At 46.0% G+C, this 19,301-nt stretch overlaps 2 protein-coding genes across 2 annotated transcripts; both read right to left on the bottom strand.

Moving 5' to 3' along the window:
- Positions 1 to 2,010: 2,010 nt before the first annotated feature.
- dnph1 (2'-deoxynucleoside 5'-phosphate N-hydrolase 1) lies at positions 2,011 to 6,288 on the bottom strand. Its single transcript, XM_028006325.1, has 4 exons — positions 5,927 to 6,288; positions 2,825 to 2,896; positions 2,643 to 2,756; positions 2,011 to 2,576 (listed from the first exon to the last, which is right to left on the bottom strand). The coding sequence occupies exons 1-4, from the start codon at positions 6,060 to 6,062 to the stop codon at positions 2,458 to 2,460; spliced, it is 441 nt and encodes a 146-aa protein (XP_027862126.1). The 5' UTR covers positions 6,063 to 6,288; the 3' UTR covers positions 2,011 to 2,457.
- A 1,277-nt stretch (positions 6,289 to 7,565) lies between these two features.
- yipf3 (Yip1 domain family, member 3) lies at positions 7,566 to 19,301 on the bottom strand. The gene is made up of 9 exons (XM_028006316.1): positions 19,002 to 19,301; positions 14,388 to 14,591; positions 14,191 to 14,297; positions 14,072 to 14,117; positions 13,902 to 13,994; positions 13,696 to 13,827; positions 13,516 to 13,629; positions 13,311 to 13,434; positions 7,566 to 7,998 (listed from the first exon to the last, which is right to left on the bottom strand). Exons 1-9 carry the CDS (start codon positions 19,065 to 19,067, stop codon positions 7,886 to 7,888), a joined length of 999 nt encoding a protein of 332 aa, XP_027862117.1. The 5' UTR covers positions 19,068 to 19,301; the 3' UTR covers positions 7,566 to 7,885.

Here is a 19,301-nt window from a genome sequence, read left to right as displayed (position 1 = left end):
AATATGCTTCCGCGAGTAATTTCTTTTGGCTACGTAGGTTATGAACTTTCGACTAAAAAACGAACTGCAACTTGTAAAACATGCAAGAAGAGAATATCGGATGGAAATGCCACGACGTCCAACTTTGTCCGGCATTTGAAGCTTCACAAAGATCGGTAGGTGGCGCTTTTCTTTTGCTGTAAGATAGCTGACTTTAGCTAACTTCGTGTTAGCATGTGTACTCCGGGTTAAATTGGTGATTATTTACCATAAATCCGGTCCTTCAAATGCCTCCACAAATAATGTGCACCGTGTTAGCTCAGGAAGCCGGTGGATAGTGAGCGGGGCTCCGGAACAGAAAGCAGATTCTGGACCTGAACACAGGGAACAGAGTCTCTCTGTCCCATCATGATGATGAGCCGGGTCTAGTATCATCTAAGGATGGTTGGTGTATTTGAAGACATCTACGTTGGGAAATTATATTGACAATATATTGTTTTGACAGGTCAGAGAAAAGAGGAAAAAACTGCTGTTATGGTTCTTTGTATTGTGCTGTGGAAATGTCAGCATTTTCCTCTTTTTTTATTGAATATCAAGTTTAACAGAACTGGGCAATAAAGTGGTCCAATTTAAAAATGTTTTTATACTTTGTGTTCAGCTACACATGTTCTATCATTTGAGATAAATACATATTTTAAAACGAACAAATGGTCTATTATTTGAATTTTATGTATAATTGCAAATTAAAAAAAAATAAAATAAAAACGACTCGAAATGACTTGAAATTAAAGGTTCCTGACTTGAGACTTGACTCGGACTTGAGGACAAAGACTTGAGACTTACTTGAGACTTGCAACACAGTGACTTGGTCACACCTCTGGTAATATTACACTTTTACACAGATTCAATCCCACATAGCATCACTACCAAAGTCTATTTAGCAAAGTTTAGTAATAAAGAGTGTAATTAAAGTAAAATATTTTAAAGTATAGGGACAAAAAAGCCACAAAACAACATATTTTGTTCTGATTAACTGCCAAATAATGACTTGTTTACAGTAACAATATTACAGACGGCAAACTAAAGTCATTTATAAATAAATTTATAAGCTGCTTGTCAAGAAAAACATGAAGTAATTCAGCAGCTTAATGAAAGCCAGGAATAAAATAAATTAAATAAAGCTTAGCGAAGAAATAAATCACATGAAACAAAACTTCCACAAGAAATCTGCTGAGTAAGCAGGATGTGACGTAGCATCTATGTGCGCATGCGCACTGCCACCAGGCAGGACGGATTTACGGGTAGCACAGATAAACAGAACACCTGTTAATTGATTTATTAAAACCATCCGTATCATCAGTCAACAGCTGGATCAGAACAAACTGCTTCCATTATCGACGGGAGATTAAACTCCCATTTTCTGGGCTGCGGCTCCGTTACCATAGCTACGGTCACAGGAAACCTGCCAAAATAAAAGCATATCACCTCCACGGTTGTTGAAATAAGCCGAGGTAACTTTACTCTATAAACCATATTTAGTCCACGGTAAAAACATGAATCAGATGGAGGCTCATTTCCCGTCTGAAGTCCCGTCAGACCCGGTTCTGTCGGAACATCTGGACCTCCTGCTGGTTCTCAAACTGAAGTTCGCTTCTGATTCGGCTACTTTTTCAAATCTTGATCGGCTTTAATCTGCTCTAGTTTGAAAGTTAAAATATGGAGACACTTGAAACCCGGAGCGTGTTAAGCTGCTCTAATGTTATATCTGGAATAATGGGAACATTTTATAAGAATGAATCACTTTTTACTAAGATCTGAACGGAACAGGGATCACTGGCTAAACATGTATAATGATGAAGTTAGGGTTAATAAATGTAATGTTCCTGCTACACCAGGAGAATATGCTCTACCAGTGTGTAACTACTAATCATCTATCAATAACGGTTATTGATTGGAGATCTCTTCCCCTGGCAGGTTGATCAGTTTATTGGCTTTTCTTCACTGGAGGGAAACAAACGGAGGCCAATCAGATTCTCTTCAACATTTTTATTTTTTATATGAATACAGTCAGATATTCTGCAAAGAATCAGGAAAAAGATCATTTTTTATTAAAGTTTTGGACAAAGAGACATTTAATAAACCTCAGTTATGAAGTCAAATGGAAGCTACAAGGTGAAACATTTAATACTAAAATATCAAAAATCCCCAATAAAGAAAATTAATATTTACAAATAGATATTCTGGACTAGTCCAGGATTCATGACCATTCTACTAGACAAACTCTATGTCTTCCCTGTGACCTCTGGCCCTTTGTGCTGCTGATGAAGATGATGAAGACGATGAAGATGGGTCATCAGGTTCTTTCTGATTCTTATAAAAGCAGCAGTGGCTTTTATTACTTTTCCAGATATATTTAAACAAAGGCCGCCCTGTCCCGGTGGGCGTAACCATGGTGACCGCTGGCTGCGCTCTGATTGGTCAGACCGACTGCAGGCTGCTGAAGAACCAGTCCAGAACCGCCTCCAGCTGTTCCTCGCTGTAGTCCACCACCAGGAGGCGCCGCCCGTCCGTCGCCCCTCGGATCATGGCCGACAGCGCTGCAGAGGCAGGAAGTTAACACCCTGATGACCAATCACGTCAACCTGAACAGGAAGTGACCTCACCTCGTCCTGACGACGGCCGGAACAAACACAGCACCTTCTTCTCCTTCATGTCCACGGCCCGGCCCAACTCGTAGCCGACGCCCAGGGACGGCTGCGTCACCTCGGCAACCACCACTGAGACACACATAGGTCAGAGGTCAGCGGCCCGCCGCTCTGGGACCGACGCCACAATCCGGTCTTACCGTCAGACTGCTGCAGCCAGGCCAGGTCTCGGTCATGGATGGCTCTGTCGCCCCCTGCTGGGCCCTCCTCTCCTGACCAATCAGAGCACAGCTGGTAAGTGACATCACACGACCAATGACCAATCAGCAGCAGTGACGCAATTCATCCTATTCGGAACCAGTTCATTCATGAACTATTAAACCTTATGGCCATGTTGGTCCCAAAAACCCCAACAGCTTCAGCTCTAAAGAGAAGATTTCAAAATAAAAGCAGATTTCTAGACATGTCCCCGCCCCTCGTCCTGACGGGGACGTGTCCAGACCCTCGTCCTGACATGGACGTGTCCAGACCCTCGTCCTGACATGGACGTGTCCAGACCCTCGTCCTGACGGGGACGTGTCCAGACCCTCGTCCTGACATGGACGTGTCCAGACCCTCGTCCTGACGGGGACGTGTCCAGACCCTCGTCCTGACGGGGACGTGTCCAGACCCTCGTCCTGACATGGACGTGTCCAGACCCTCGTCCTGACATGGACGTGTCCAGACCCTCGTCCTGACGGGGACGTGTCCAGACCCTCGTCCTGACATGGACATGTCCAGACCCTCGTCCTGACATGGACATGTCCCCACCAATATTTCCTGCACCTTTTCCCCTTGATGTTCCTGCATCTATCAGCGGACAGTAACAGGGCAGCAGCTGCTCATTGTGTTCAGAGCGTTAACAGCTTTTTAACATTATTTTGCAAAACGTAAATATCAAGTCCTCTCAGTGATCTAGTGGACCGGACGTCACGTGACCTACTGGAATATCGGTGGTCTGGAAAATGACCCAATCAAGCACAGAATCTGAAAAGGGACGTAATGTGTTGCTATTAATGGTCAACGCTACGACAGCAAGATAAGATCGAAGGGAATCACATTTCACAGGTCAGTAGAAAGTTTAAACTTGAATCTAAAGTGTGGAGCAGGTTAGTAGCCTAATGCTTGACTTGGACAGCCTGTTGGGTAAATTGTATTACTAGTATTATCAAATATTTGTTGTATCATGTAGCCTTGTAGTTACATTTAGATAATTTTACTTATATGTTTTTTCTCTTTTACTCCTAATTTAAGTATGGGTAATGTTTCTGTGTGTTAAATAACTTTGATTCCTTCCTAAGGCCTCCCTGGGAAATAGAGGTGACAGCTACTCTCAGCAGCTGTTGCCCTGCAGGACTTCCTACAAGACAGAGGTGCTAGTTGCTCCCAGCTGAGTTTATCAGTCCTGAAATAAACTCAGCTCTTCTTTGTGCTACAAAGCCGTTGCTTTGAAGCTATACAACGTGTCCGATTCGACGCCGTGCCTGGAGCAAGAAGGATCTAGAGTGTAGATAACATGTGTCTAGATAGTATATGTCATTAGCGCTGCAACTATGTGATGAATTGTTTTCCCCGCCCTTTGAGAGTTGCAGCGCTCAGTGTGAGAGGGTTCCTAAAAGCAATAAAAGCGAGGAGGGGACAAATGTGTTTCAGAGCGGTTGGAGATTTGTAACTGTAAACACATCTCTGTCCGTTCTCCTCGCGAGTACAAAGAATCTAACTCTCTTGTCTTTCCTGTGTTTGTTCCTTAATAGGTATTTAGACCTGACACAGCCGTAATATGAACCCGCTGCGTGTTTCGGTTCAGTTAACTCAAAAATAAGGCGACCCAAACATCGACTTTCTGACAGATTATCAGTAAAGCAGCTGTTTAAAGAAGCTAACCAACCACCGCTGGTATTGTGACCAAACTGTTTCTAGGTTTATATCCAGAGAGGTAGAGATATTTTACACTTCCAAACGTCGGCACTTTTATTCAAGCCAAAATGTATAGAAAGTGGATAAGAAATGTGGGGCTCCAACCGTTTGTTGTGACAGATTCCTGCTCGTCCTGCATCAGAACAGTTTGGTTCAGTGGAATCAAACGATGGCCAGTAATGGCGCCGCAGGTTCACGTCACTAGCTGTAGCGGCTAATGGCCGCCGTCCAGTCCAGGAGCAGCGACGGTCACTCTGCTCCCCAACTGTCCTCTCTTGTATGAAGTGCTCCAGTTTCTGAGCGCTCGGTAAAATCAGCTAGTAAAAGGCAACTACATTATTGTGATAATACTTCACAGAAAATGTTGGTGGATTATGTAATTGTTTTCAACTGTAGGCAAGCATTGAGCAAATCTACAGACTCATTCCATAAATGAGAATATGTTAGTAATTGCATCACCAAGGCAAAGACATTTTAGATTAACTAGAACATTTGTGAAGAAGTTCAAAGCCAAAGTCAAACCAGGGTTCTGATGCTAAAGATTAGCATCAATGCTAGGCTTAGCTAAAATAATATTAATAGCATGTGGGACATCTGAAGCATGTTGACCAGTGTGGATTTACTCCATTCAGTAGGTTTAAACTAGTGTGTAAGCTAAAATGAGCTAAAATGCTAATGTTAGCCTAAATGCTGTCACTAGCATGTTGTCTATCATTGACTTTCTCCATTCAGTGTGCTAAACATGGCTAATACATACAAGCTAGCTAAATGCTTATTTTGCGTTGCTTTGCTCCACAGGCAGGTCACTAGAGAGGAAGTGCACCGCTAATGTTTGTGCTAACGTGCAGGACTGTAGGTGCTTCCATGCATTGCTATGGCAGCTGATGTTTTAACGTCTTTATAACTCTTAGTATGTTTAATAGCTGCTAAAAGGTTTCATTTTCAAAAGGTGCTATTAAACTGACGAGCCGGATCAGGTTCAGTGAGTCAGACTGAATGATATTCACATTTCACTTCTGGCTGTATTCGTAGCACTGAAAGGCCTTCGGTGCCTCCTCTTCCTCACCAACTGGCAGCTCGCTGTTACGTGGAGCCCAAACTGGGCCCCTGAGGCCCGGTTGCACCCTGCATGTTTTATTCTCTCCCTGGTACCAAAAACCTTTTCAGCAGGTCAAAGTTCTTCTTAGGCCTCTAATGATCCATCATTGGATCCAGGTGCGTTAAACCAGGGAGAGACTAAAACCCGCAGGATGCCGGCCCTCAGGGGCCACTTTGGGCTCCACTGATGTAGAGAAACCCGCCTGGTTGTTGTCCATCAACAACTCAAGTGCGCATGCGCGTCCCACCTGAGTCGCTGAGCTCGGCGCTGGCCACGTGCTCGGTGAGCACGCTCCCGTATCTGTGCAGCTCGTTCACGATCCTCTGGTAGAGCTGCTGGTCCGACCTGCCGCCCCGGATGCTGCCGCAGAAATAGATCTTCATCCTGGACCTGGCCTGGTTCCGAACCGCCTTTAGTCTGGACCTGCTGTCCTCGTCTGATTCTACAGTTCTGTTGGCTGTCTGACCCGAGGATCCCACTTCCGGCCTCTTCCCGCGCGGAGCTCTTATTGTTTCCGCTTCCCTTTAAAAACGTTAATTTCCGGTTCCTGTGGAGCTCCTCAGTCTGCAGCCATAAATAACCGCTGGTGATGCGCAGCGACACAGACATGCATTTATTATTGTGTACAGCTGAGGAACCGTCAGCTGGTATACATCGCATTGATCATCGTCTCTCTGCTGCCATCTGGCGGCAGGAGGAGGTCCCGCGCCCCTGCGCTGAGACTCGCAGGTTGTTTCCAAAGATTTTTCTGTGTAGCTGAAACGGTTTGATTAACTTTGTCAGAATGAAAGACCTTTAAGCTTCAAACCCACCTTGCAGACAACGCTCAGGGATTAGAGCTTCAGCTGAGAAAACCAGTTTTTTGTTTTTTCCTTTAACCAGATAAACCCCGTTGAGATCTAAATCTCATTTTCAAGAGGAACCTGAGCAAAAACTTTGCAAAAACAAAGTTTAATAACGCAGCAAGCTGATGAAGTCAGTGACATTCTCCACAATAATGAACTATTTATTGTGCTGCTGTAGTACCTGAACTCACCTGTGTGGGAGGAGCTAAAGGGAGAGAGCTCACCCTGCGGGGGGAGGGGCTTATCAGACCTGCTGCTGATAGTGAGGGAACAAATAACGCCAAGAGTGTCAGATGAAGCTCCACCTCGATGGGTTTTTCCTCTTGCTGAAAACCACGTGACCCACAAGCGACGTGCCACATTACGCAGGTCACGTGACTGCTTCACTGCGTGTCGGTTTTCAAAATAAAAGCGCAATGAGCCGTGGCTTGTGGGTATTTCGTTGCGCATCAGACATCGCTGGATTTGAGAAGCCAAAATAAGAGGGAAGGTCTTAGAGCCGAGTAAATCTGGACGCACTGATCAGAACCAGCTAGAAATCCCACAAAAACAGAATCTTGGAGAATTAGTTTCTCAGAATAGCTTCTGCATTTCCACCGCACTAAAACATCACATATGATGGTCTAATCAGTCCAGCATATGGACCCAAATCATTTTAATAGACCTTCCTGTTGCTAAGCGACGCTTTGACTCAAGTGATCCAGGAGCCCCCTGCTGGGTTCAGCTCACTGACCCTTAAACTCCAGGAACCGCTTTGGATCCGCAGCTGGTCCTGATCTAGAGAAGCGGCCTGCTGCAGCGCCACCTGGTGGCTGATTCACTGGGTTTTGCTGAGTGAGAAACGACTGAAAGTGGCAGGGCATCGTAGCAGACAGCGTTCCAACTCCCTGCAGCTGGATCCTTTACTGCTGGGCCTGCTGGAGGGTTCTGGAGGGGAACCATCAGTTTGTCTGTTATGGTAGGCTGCGCCGCCTGCTGGCAGAAATACAGAACTGCACCTTTTGCCAGTTCAGAACCAGTTCAGAACCAGTTCAGAACCAGTAGATGGGACTCAGATCTTTATTAACATGTTGAACACAGACAGGTTTCAGTTTCCTGTGAAGGTCAGAGACACTGAGATTTCCCAGAGTTTCTACCTGACTCAAACACAACATCTGTAATAAACAACAACAACAAAGATAATAACAATAATAAACATTAATAAACAATAATAAAGATGCTGAAAATGAGCAGAAGGAGAGAGAAACCCAGAGGAAGCAGAGAACCAGAACCAGAGAGAAAGTTCTGCTGAAGGAGACCAGGTCCAGAAGGTCCAGGCAGAGCAGCCCTCACCGGGCCCTGACTGGGCCCTGACCGGGCCCTCACTGGGCCTTCCCCAGGCTCCTGGCGGTGGCATTCAGGGTCACCTGGTGAACATCTCGGGCCACCCTCTCCATGGCAGCCGGGTCGGGTCCTTCCAGAGAGTCCAGCAGACCTGGAACAGAGCCAAGCAGAACATGAGTCGGTTCTGACCCAAATGGGCCGCCCAATCCCGAGGGAACATGTGGATCCGGACATGGAGCTGCAGAACCGGGCCGCGATACGTCGACTGAAACCGACACATGGAGTCTCCACTGGTAACAATATCGCCAGTTTTTCTATGTATGATGGTTAAACTGGGTGAACTGGTTCTATCAACCATCCAGTAAAAATTGTTTACTGGAACCGCTTCGTTCCACCGGACTCTTCTGCAGCGACCGTCTCAACAAACCCAGGAAACCGACTCATTAAAGCCGAACACGGCGTGACGTGGTGAACAGCCTGCAGGGGGCACCGTGCTGCCAGAATCAGCTCAGAAACAGAGAGGAGGTTGTCAACAGAGCAGCCTCCTCTCTGGTTGCTCTGTGTTTAAATCCCATTGCAAGGGTTTGCTTCTTTCATCTCTGGAAGGTTTCCAGAAGCAGCCAGGCTGATGGTGTAGTCCACTGGCCCCCAACCTTTTTATTACCGCCCACCGGTCAAGGCTCGGCAATTTTGCTGCCATCCAAGGGGTGGGGGGACTCTCAGATGAGCCTTTTTTTGTTGTTGTTTGTTTTTTGCCCCGATTTTCCCTTTACGACAATCTTCCAACCTCCTGCAGTGTGCGGTGTATTAGTGGTGGTGTGTAGAATATGGCCGATCTAAAATCGGGCATATTCTACATTGTCTCGGCCCGATTATCGCAGGTTTTCTCTGACTGGGAGCGAAACGCAGCCTGTTGAATGTGACAGGTAGCCAATCAGAAAGCGCGGTGACGTCAGAACGGAGGGGAATCCCAAACAGTTGTCATGGCAACTGAGAGTCCGGTGGACATCGGAGGTGACATGTGGAAATGTTTATTACTATATGCAAAGGTCATTTTATATATGTTTATTATATGTGGTTATGATTATTCAGTTAAAAATGTTAACCATGATAAAACATAACTCACCTCCAAATCATAGAGCAGTAAATAGAGCAGCTGCTCCGCCATCTTTTATCAAATATCTTTTCTTTTTGTTTTGTCTTTTATCACTTAAAATGAGCCACAAACTATCACTGTTGGATTATTCTACATTCATGTTTGGTCTGTTGGGGTTTTACTGGATTTTCTTCTGGAATCGGTTCTGTGGTGTGTTGCTGCTGGACTCACGGACCGACCGAACCTGTTGGACTTTTATCGGCTCTGTGGTCACAGAGGTTTGGAAAATCGGCCCACAATCCTTAAATGGTGTGAACCAGACCTAAAACTCACAAGCTCCTCTCCTCTCGTCTCTCCACTGCCCGAACGCTCTCTGACTCTGGTCGCTATGGTAACGTTTACATAGAATAGAATAGAATTCAACTTTATTGTCATTTCACTGTCACAAGTACAAGCAACGAGATGTAGTTTGCATCTATCCAGAAGTGCTCTACGAGATATAAATATTTATTTACAGATGTACAAGACTATGTATGTATGGACTATAAGGGGTTATAGCAAGAGATATAGATATTGTGTATATATATAAATATGGGAGCTATATGCACAGATTATACAGAATATACAAGAATGTTAGGGAATGGATTATAGATAAATAATGGCAGATAAAATGTACAGGTTGTATGTGTGTGTGAAGAAAACAGTCCGTGATGTGTGTGTGTGTGAGGATAGTCCATGTGTTATTGTTGTATGAGAGGATAGGGGAGTACAGTCCTTATAGTTTATGTTTTATGTCAGGAGGTGTTCAAAAGCGTGACAGCTGTGGGAAAGAAGCTGTTCCGGTGCCTGGTGGTTCTGGTCCATAGGCTTCTGTAGCGCCTCCCAGAGGGCAGGAGGGAAAAGAGTGTGTGTGCTGGGTGAGTGGAGTCCTTTGTGGTTTTCCCGGCCCTTTTCAAACACGGCTTCCTGTAGATGTCCTTGATGGCAGGGAGCGGTGCCCCGGCGATATACTGGGCAGTTTTCACCACCCTCTGCAGCGCCTGCCGGTCGGAGACAGAGCAGTTCCCGTACCAAGCTGTAATACAGTTGGTGAGGATGCTCTCAATGGTGCAGCGGTAGAAGTTCGTGAGGATCTCTGAGGACAGGTGGTTCTTCCTCAGGGTCCTCATGAAGAAGAGGCGCTGATGCGCCTTCTTAATGAGTTTGGAGCAGCTGGTCGTCCAAGTCAGGTCCTCGGAGATGTGGACTCCCAGGAACTTAAAGGTGTCCACACGCTCCACCACTGTCCCCTTAATGTGGATGGGTGGATGTGGGTCAGCGTTCCTCCTGAAGTGCACGATAAGCTCCTTGGTCTTCTCGGTGTTAAGCTGCAGGTTGTTTTTGTCGCACCACTCAGCCAGACGGTCTACCTCCTCCCTGTAAGTGGCCTCATCATTATCTCTGATGAGGCCGATCACCGTGGTGTCGTCTGCAAACTTGATGATGGCGTTAGAGCCACGGACAGGTCTGCAGTCATAGGTGAAGAGGGAGCAGAGGAAGGGACTCATCACACAGCCTTGTGGTACTCCGGTGTTTATGATGATGGTGGATGAGAAGTGGTTGTCCAGCCGGCCATGTTGAGGTCGACTGGTCAGGAAGTCGAGCAACCAGTTACACATGAGTGGACTGATGCCGAGGTCTGTGAGTTTGGTAAGGAGTTGTGATGGGATGACAGTGTTGAATGCTGAACTAAAATCTAAGAACAGCAGTCTGGCGTAAGTGTTCTTACTGTCCAGGTGAGAAAGGACAGAGTGCAGCGCTATAGAGACTGCATCCTCTGTGCTCCTGTTCTGCCTGTATGCAAATTGGTGGGGGTCTAGTGTGGGGGGGAGACAGGATCTGAGGTGTGCTAGCACCAGCCGCTCCAAGCACTTGGTAATGATGGGGGTAAGGGCTACCCGGCGGTAGTCATTGAGTCTGGTTGGGATTCTTGGGGATTGGGACGATGGAGGTAGACTTGAAGCAGGTCGGTACCACAGCGCGGGCCAGGGACAGGTTGAAGATGTCCGCCAGCACTCCTGCCAGCTCCCCAGAATACGTTCTGAGGACACATCCAGGTATGCCATCAGGACCCGCAGCCTTGTGGGATTTAATCCTGCTCAGAGCCGCTCCTACGTCAGTGGGGAGGAAAGTCAGTGGCTGTTGGCCTGGGGTGGTAGCTGCTTTGGTTGCAGTTGTGGTACCTGCAACCAAAGCAGCTACGAACCTGTGGTACCTGGGAGTTGTAATCAGCAACAGACTGGACTCGGCATCTAACACTGACGCTGTGTGCATGAAGGGGATGAGCAGACTCTATTTTTTAAGGAAGCTGAGATCCTTCAATGTGTGCAGCAAGATGTTGGAGACCTTTTATCACAGTGTTGTTGCCGGCGCCATCTTCTTTGCTGCTGTGTGTTGGGGAAGCAGCATCAGAGCCAGCGACTCTAATAGACTGGACAAAATCATCAGGAAAGCTGGCTCTGTACTGGGACTAAGGCTGGAGTCCCTGGAAACTGTGGTGGAGAGGAGGACACTGAAGAAGGTTCTGTCTATTATGGACAATAAACAGCAGCCTCTCCACCACATAGTGGACAGACAGCGGAGCACCTTCTCACATAGGCTGCTCCAGCTCCGCTGTCGTAGGGACAGATACAGGAAATCCTTCCTGCCACATGGCATCTCACTGTACAATAAAAGCTAAATCATTGTTCTGCACTAATCAGTCCGATTTTGCACAACTGCACTGTGGCACACTTGCTGTACATATATTTACATATACATACTGTATCTGCATTTTTGGAATCTTTGCAAGGACTGCTCTAAGTTGCTTTTTATATTGACAGCATGTTATATTTTATTTTTATTTTGTCTACAATTGCTACTCAGTGGTGGTTGTTGTGTGTCTTGTCTCTATGCTGCTGTAGCTGCGAAATAATTTCCCTGCTGGGATGAATAGAGTAATTCTATTCTATTCTATTCTACCCTATTCTATTCCCTCTCTCAAAACGAGCATAGAAGTTGTTAAGTTCGTTGAGGAAGGAGACATCAGTAGAAGCGGGGGTTGTATTGGGGTTCTTGTAGTCTGTGAGAATCTGAAGGCCTTGCCACATACGTCGGGGGTTGGCGTTAGAAAAGTGATCCTCCACCTTCCTTTTGTAGTGGTGTTTGGCCTTCTTGATTCCCTTCTTCAGCTCAACCCTGGCTGCACTGTAAGTCTGTGCATCCCCTGACCTGAAGGCGATGTTGCGGGCCTTCAGCAGGAGACGAACGTCTCGGTTCATCCAGGGTTTCTGGTTGGGGTACATGGTAATGCGTTTGCAGGTGGTGACACGTTCTATGGTGGTGGAAATATGGTTCAGTACAGATGAGGCGTACTGATCCAAGTCTGTATGGTGGTAAATAGTCCAATCTGTATTCCTGAACCGGTCCTGGAGCACAGCGTCTGAGCCCTCTGGCCACACCTCTACTGTCCTCACGGTAGGTTTCACACGTTGGATGAGTGGTAAGTACTGAGGTGTGAGGAACAGGGAGAGATGGTCTGATTGTCCGATGTTGGGGAGGGGTGTCACATTGTAGGCTCCAGCCAGATTGGAGTAGACATGGTCCAGGGTCTTGTCTCCTCTGGTGTGGCAGGAGACATATCCCTTCAAAATAAGATACAGATGCGCCACAAAAACGAACATTTTACTTTGGTGAAAACTTTAACTCAGGATAACGACTAATGGAGCCCTGAGCTTGTTTCTCTGCAACCAGACGGTCCATCTGGGAGAGATGAGAGACAATGAGACCGGAAGTGTTGCTGATGCTCCGGGTTCTTGGTCTCTAGTGGAGAAGCAGCTTGAAGCTTCATTTCCTCATTAACATCCGGTCACCATATCATGCAGAGCTTGGACTGTGGGAATCACCTGCTGGGATAAATCCCTCCTCCTGGCTCTTCTCTGGGCCTTTTCCCTTCACAAAGAAACTTTACAAACAATCTGATCCGTTTCTGACTCATTTTGCTGCTTGTGGCTCCATGTTGGCGGCAAGACGGAACCGAGAGAGTCCGGTTAAAGGATTTTCAAAATAAGAGATGTTTCAGACTCGGATAATACATAAAACGGAAATATTTAATTATTTCTTGCGCGGCCTGGTACCAATTGGTTCACGAACCGGTACCGGTCCGCGGCCCGGGGGTTGAGGACCACTAGTCTAGTCAAATCACGAGGTATCGGACTTCTCAGGGATTGCTCACATTATTTCTAGACCAAAACAGAAATGTATCTGCAGATGTTAAACTCAGCTGGTCCTGACCCGGTTCTGGTTCTGAACCGACCCTGACCCGGTCCTGACCCTGACCCGGTTCTGACCTTCCAGGATGCGGTGGTAGCTGAAGTGCAGGTACAGCAGGAAGCTCATGTGCAGCAGCGCCAGCGAACCGCAGAGCAGCAGCCGCGGCGTCTGGCCCACCGTCCGGGAGAGCAACACCGCCACCTGCAGGACACACAGGGGATGAGGAGCAGAGGCTCATGGGAAATGGACTGAGGCAGGGGCTGATGGGAAACGCAGTCCTACCATGCGCAGCATGGACAGTCCTCCCACCAGCAGCCACAGGCCGTAGAACAGGAAGTGGAAGTGGATGTTGTAGGTGACCAGGAGGACCACGCAGTGCCCGAACAGGCCGTAACCCTGGCAACAGGAAGTGATGTCAGGGGGTCATGGGAAGCTGTGGGGGTGGCGAGCGGCGGTACCCACCAGCAGGGAGAGCATCTGCAGCAAGGTGATCTGAGCGTTGACCAGGTAGGCCAAGAAGAAGACGAAGCAGGAAACGCCGAGCCAGTAGCCGAAGCACGTCCCGATGGCCGTCCCCATCAGGGTGCCCTCCACCTGGAGACGGAGGGAGGGACAGGTGAGGACAGGTGAGGACAGGCAGGCAGAGGGCGGGCTGAGCGCGTCCTTACGATGACGGTCCCAGAAGTCTTCATGCCGTGCAGCAAGATGGCCACCAGGGTGAAGACCAGCATCAGCGGGCCGTACAGCTCCCCCGCCACCTTCTGCAGAGGAAGCACAGCAGCTCACCTGGAGCTCACCTGGAGAGGGCGGGGCTTACTGCAAGAGGGGCGGGGTTTACCTGGGGGAAGGTGATCATGCGGACAGGTATCATGGACTCCAGCAGCCTGGCGTGGGGAAAGGCTAGCTTAGTGTGGGAACAGGAAGTAGCTGACAGGACACAGGAAGTGGAGTTCTCACCTGCTGCGCACCTGGGCAGGCTCCACGTCGAAGTACGGCCTGAGGATGTCGATGTTGGCGTAGAGGTTGAAGGCTCTGGACGCCTGCCGCTTCCCCGCCTGCCACACCTGAAGGAAACAGAGGGAGGGGGCGGGGCTTACAGCATCCTGCCGTCGCCATAGCAACATTCCGGCTCCCATCGGTTGGCAAGCACTCACCTCGTCTGCCACCTGCCGACCCAGCTGACCTTTAAGCCCCTTCACACCAAGGAAGTCGTCAGCACCATCGGTGTCGGCGGCCGCCGCCTCCTCAGCCACTTCCTGTTCCTCCCTCATCCTCTGGTGCAGCTCGCCCACGTCCTCGAAACTGGAGCCCGACGTGTCGTCCATGTTCTCCATGTCGATGACCGCCGCTCCGCCGCCCTGAGGACACATCACAGCCGGTTCTGATACCGGACCGATTCTGGTTCGTTTGAGTTCCAGGACATCCAGCTGTTCCTGGTACTGGGTCAATATTATCAGCTGTGTAACCAGAACCAGCCCTGGTTCTGACCCAGCAACTGTTCAGTGTTTCACCGGTGGACTGAACATGGCGGCGCTGATGACACTTAACGGAGGAACCCGGAAATAAATGCCCGTCCATCTCAGTCAGAGCGCATGGAGGGTGTACTGTGAACGCCGTCACTAACACAAACACAAAGCTGACGCTAACACGAAGCTAAAGCTAACATAAAGCACATAGCTGACGCTAACACAAAGTTAAAGCTAACATAAAGCACGAAACTGACGCTAACTTGAAGCTAAAGCTAACATAAAGCATAAAGCTGACGCTAACACGAAGCTAAAGCTAACATAAAGCACATAGCTGACGCTAACACAAAGCTAAAGCTAACATAAAGCACGAAACTGACGCTAACATGAAGCTAAAGCTAACACAAAGCATAAAGCTGATGCCAACACAAAGCTAAAGCTAACATAAAGCACGAAGCTGATGCTAACACAAAGCTAAAGCTAACATAAAGCACGAAACTGACGCTAACATGAAGCTAAAGCTAACATAAAGCACGAAGCTGACGCTAACTTTCTTTCACAACCAGCAGAGGTCCAGATGTTGGGTCCAGAAACACTTTGTTGGTTTCAGACTCGGTTCAGTCCGGTTGAACAAACCCGATCAGAACAGTCAAGGTTCTAGTCTTAGTAGAACCGGGTTTATTTCTGGCATCAGGCTTAAACTGACCAGAACCGAGGAGAGGTCGGGTCCATTTCTGTGAAATGCAGGAAAAGAAGCCGAGTTGTTTAAATAAATAAAGAATAACTCCAGAACCTTCGGATTGGACCGACCCCGGTGTTATGGATTTACCGGTGGCGGCAGCTGGGAGACACAGAGGTTTCTGTGGGCGTGGCTTTTTAGGACCCCTTTACCAAACCAGGAAGTAAACAATGCAAAAAGCTTTAAGAACTACAAATTTTTGCAAAAATACTATCCGATTCCGTAAGACACCCATTAAGATCTCGGGAATAAGTAATTAGAAAGACTTTTATTGGTCTAACATGGTATGTTGCCTTTATTATTTATATGTAAAGTCTCCAAAACATGTAAATTACGCAGAACTTGTCCTAATTTCTGTGTTGCTTCAGAGGTTGAAACTCGTCAAAGGAAAATCTCAAGCAGATCTGAAAGCAAAGATTAATCCCTGAAAGCCACACAAATGCTGAAGAGTCATGGGATTAAAATAAAATGTTTAAAAAGATCGACTGGCTATGTTGTTTTTCACATCTCCCTCATATTGTATGATATTTCAATTAGATATCCACAAAATAGCAAAATCTTTTTAAACACTGTTTTTGTAACATGTTATAGTTTGTTTACAGAAGACATGGCAGATCTATGTGGCAGATCTTCTTTGTTGTTGATATTTTTTCTCGTAATTTAATTAACATCTTTATTCTTTTCATCAAGTGACTCTAATACTCAACCATAAGAGACAAAAAACTATTGTCTTTTATACTTTTACATCAGAAACGGTTCAAATCTTCCCTCAAACTGAGATTCTGAAAGTGTCACCAGTTAATCCAGGTTTGCTTCTTACAGCGCAGAGTGTCTGATAGATCAGGATCAACAACAGGTTGGATTATTATTATTACTGTCGTCATAGTTTTTTTTGTGTATATATATATATATTTATTCAGAATGTATGTCCATACAAAATCTACATCCAAAGTACAATATTATTCTTTTTTTTTTTTCCCTGTGGAAATCCCCCCCCCCCAAAAAAAAAAAATTATTCAGAAATAAAACCCACCCACCCCACCCGCTCTCTCCATGTAACAACACATGTAGTAGTATCACATTTAGCACTACCCACACTTTTGATAGACCAGAGTAAAGAGAAAAGGATACAACAAAAATAGTAAAAGAATTGAAACAAGGCAGCAAAGATCAATACAGATCAGTCTCTCAGGTCTATTCTGGTTAAAATGTCCAGGAAGGGAGTCCATATCCGGTCAAACTTAGCCAATGTCCCACGTATTGAATGGAGAATTTTTTCAGGAGTGCAGTATGACAACAGTTCGTTGATCCAATGTTTCTGGTTTGGAGGCTCCATAGATTTCCAATTTTTAAGTATACACTTTTTTGCTGCAGATGATGCTAACAAAACAAAGTGTTTCTTGCAAGAATTTAATTCCAAGGACATAATATCTCCAAGTATCCAAATCCTGGGGTCAGGATCTAAAGAAAGTCCACAAACTGCTGATGTTACCAGAATTACATTATGCCAGTAGGTTTGCAAGTGTACACAATTCCAAAGCATATGAAGAAGAACCCCTACTGTCGTCATAGTTTAGTGGTTAAAACGGCTCTCAGAGCTCAGCGACCGCTGGTACGAGTTTAGTCAGCACTATCATCTGATTCACGTTTTGGACCAGTTTATTTGATTGTCTAAATAAATAATATTTACTTGCTGTCATCGTTTTGGAGGTAAAATCGTTAAACAGGTTTGCCAGACAAACTTTTAACTGTAAGAATATTGTCACATTACCAAGTTGCATAGCTTTGCTTCTGCAGCCCAGAGAAGTCTTAAAGTGCAAACAAAATAATGTGGCTTCCATTAAATGAGCAAGGAATTAGTTTGCATAATATCATAACTGTTTACATATATTGACATGTTTGCAGAGCATGTCAGTCAATATAAGACTGAGAAAATGTAAAATAATCGTCAGTACTCTAACAATGCTGGGCGATAGAACAAATTCTGACTGCTTAGCTCAGTCTCCTCCTGCAGTCTGGTATATTTTGATGATATTTCAATATATTCTTCAATATTCCTTCACTAAATTCAAAGGCATAAGAACTTCTGCTCTTGACACCACTTTGTTAAAAATGTAAATTCTGTTGCGACACCTCCAGGCGCTGCAACCATCTTCTGATGTCTATTTATTCTCATTTTGTACTATTTATTTCTTTATCTTGTATATTATGTATATACACATAACCTGCATCTTAACTCGAGTCGAGCAAATCTCAATCTGTAACCTGTTGATGACAATGACAAATAAATCTTATCTTATCTTATATACAAGGAATTATTATGTTTTGAAGAGATCATAGAGAAAGAGACATTTTCTAATCCGTTTATTTACGTTTGTCGCGTTTTGATCAGGAAACGACACAGCCACCTAATTTGTGGTTTTACAAACATCTGCGTTGAGGACCCCGTTAGTTAATCCAAATCTTAATGCGGCTCGTTTTATTTGTAAGTTTATTTCACCTCGTCACCAGCCTGCAAACTGTTTCCCAGTAGAGAACACAGACAAATACTGTAGATATGGAATTATTATAATTTTGTTTTGTCAATTTTTATATCACCACCAGCTACAACATTGGCTGTTAACCTGATATCATTTAGATGAGATTTTATTGCAGTATAACTTATTACTTGATTTTCCTCTCTATTTGGACACGTAAACACCACAAGCAACACCATCAGGTATGTGATTTAAACTTTATTAAATATGATGAAACCAACCTCATTGTTTAGGAACACTTCCTGTGTGTAATGTCGCTAAAAAATGAATTAAGTTCAGAAACAGTGCGGCTGCTTTGCAGGATCTGAGCCAAAAACACACACTAGGCTACAAGTGTTAATAAATCACATTACAGGAACTTCAGAGTCAATTCCAATGTTTTTATGATCAGTGCTGGTTACAAAATGCAGAAACTATAAATTTAGATTTACATTGAGGCTGTTCATGAGATAAAATTAATTTATTCTGGTGAAGCTGAATGTGAATGGGATTGTCCTGTTACTCATTGACCTGGTTTTGCTCCAATGTGATGTTTTCGAGGCGAACTGAACGCTGCTCTGTAGAAACTTGTTTTGAAACATAATTTTCACATGTAACATTAAACATATTTGCGTCAAATGGGATTTATAGTAAAGTTTTGCAAACGGTTTTGTCACACAAGTAGCATTTTTCAGCAGGCATCGACACAGCCACCTACAATTTAGAAACATCTGCGGTGCGCAAAGGTTTCAACCAGTTAATTTAGCCACCAGTTAATCCATAACACCGGGTCAGTGTTCGAACCTGTGATCAGAACCAGAACCCGATGGCAATACCCGATCAGAAGCTCCTGATCCGGTCAGACCCGTTCCTCCAGTTAGTAGGTTAGCAGATCACCGGGTCTCTTGGTTCAGTCAGCGGAAGCTAACGTTAGCTCAGACAGTTTGGTTATCTGCTGGGCGGACTGCTAGCTACAGTTAGTTAGTCTCCCGGTTAGCTGGCTGCTAGTTACCCCAGGTTAGCTCCGGCGGCACTTGTTTGACCCACCTGGATGAGCTGGTCGTCGAACCCTCCCCATGGCTCCGTGCTCCGGCTCCCGGTCCCGGCAGACATCCTCACGCGGCCGCAGCAGCTCCGGGTCCCGGGGTTTGGACAGTTCCTAGTTCTGGTGTCTGTGGACGTGTGGCGGACTCTAAGCTGGCCCGGTACCGATCACATCCACAGATGTTTGTGTTTGTGACGTTACAGAGCCTTCGTGGACAGTGGAGATATCGCGAGGTTTCCATTTATGATGGGAATTCCGGCGCCGCTCTGAGATCCGAGTCAAGCGGTTGAGTTCACCACAGA

Source organism: Xiphophorus couchianus, chromosome 22, assembly GCF_001444195.1.
Source record: "Xiphophorus couchianus chromosome 22, X_couchianus-1.0, whole genome shotgun sequence".
Lineage (NCBI taxonomy): Eukaryota > Metazoa > Chordata > Actinopteri > Cyprinodontiformes > Poeciliidae > Xiphophorus > Xiphophorus couchianus.
This window is presented reverse-complemented; position numbering and strand designations above follow the sequence as displayed.

What these genes read in the sequence shown, in the direction of transcription:
- yipf3 (XM_028006316.1), bottom strand. Translation starts at nt 19,067, where the DNA reads ATGTCTGCCGGGACCGGGAGCCGGAGCACGGAGCCATGGGGAGGGTTC. An exon ending in TCGACGACCAGCTCATCCAG is followed by an intron (nt 14,592 to 19,001) that starts GTGGGTCAAACA and finishes ATGTGTCCTCAG; the next exon opens with GGCGGCGGAGCGGCGGTCAT. An exon ending in GTCGGCAGGTGGCAGACGAG is followed by an intron (nt 14,298 to 14,387) that starts GTGAGTGCTTGC and finishes TGTTTCCTTCAG; the next exon opens with GTGTGGCAGGCGGGGAAGCG.
- dnph1 (XM_028006325.1), bottom strand. Translation starts at nt 6,062, where the DNA reads ATGAAGATCTATTTCTGCGGCAGCATCCGGGGCGGCAGGTCGGACCAG. An exon ending in CTGGCTGCAGCAGTCTGACG is followed by an intron (nt 2,757 to 2,824) that starts GTAAGACCGGAT and finishes TGTGTGTCTCAG; the next exon opens with TGGTGGTTGCCGAGGTGACG. An exon ending in CCGGCCGTCGTCAGGACGAG is followed by an intron (nt 2,577 to 2,642) that starts GTGAGGTCACTT and finishes CTGCCTCTGCAG; the next exon opens with CGCTGTCGGCCATGATCCGA.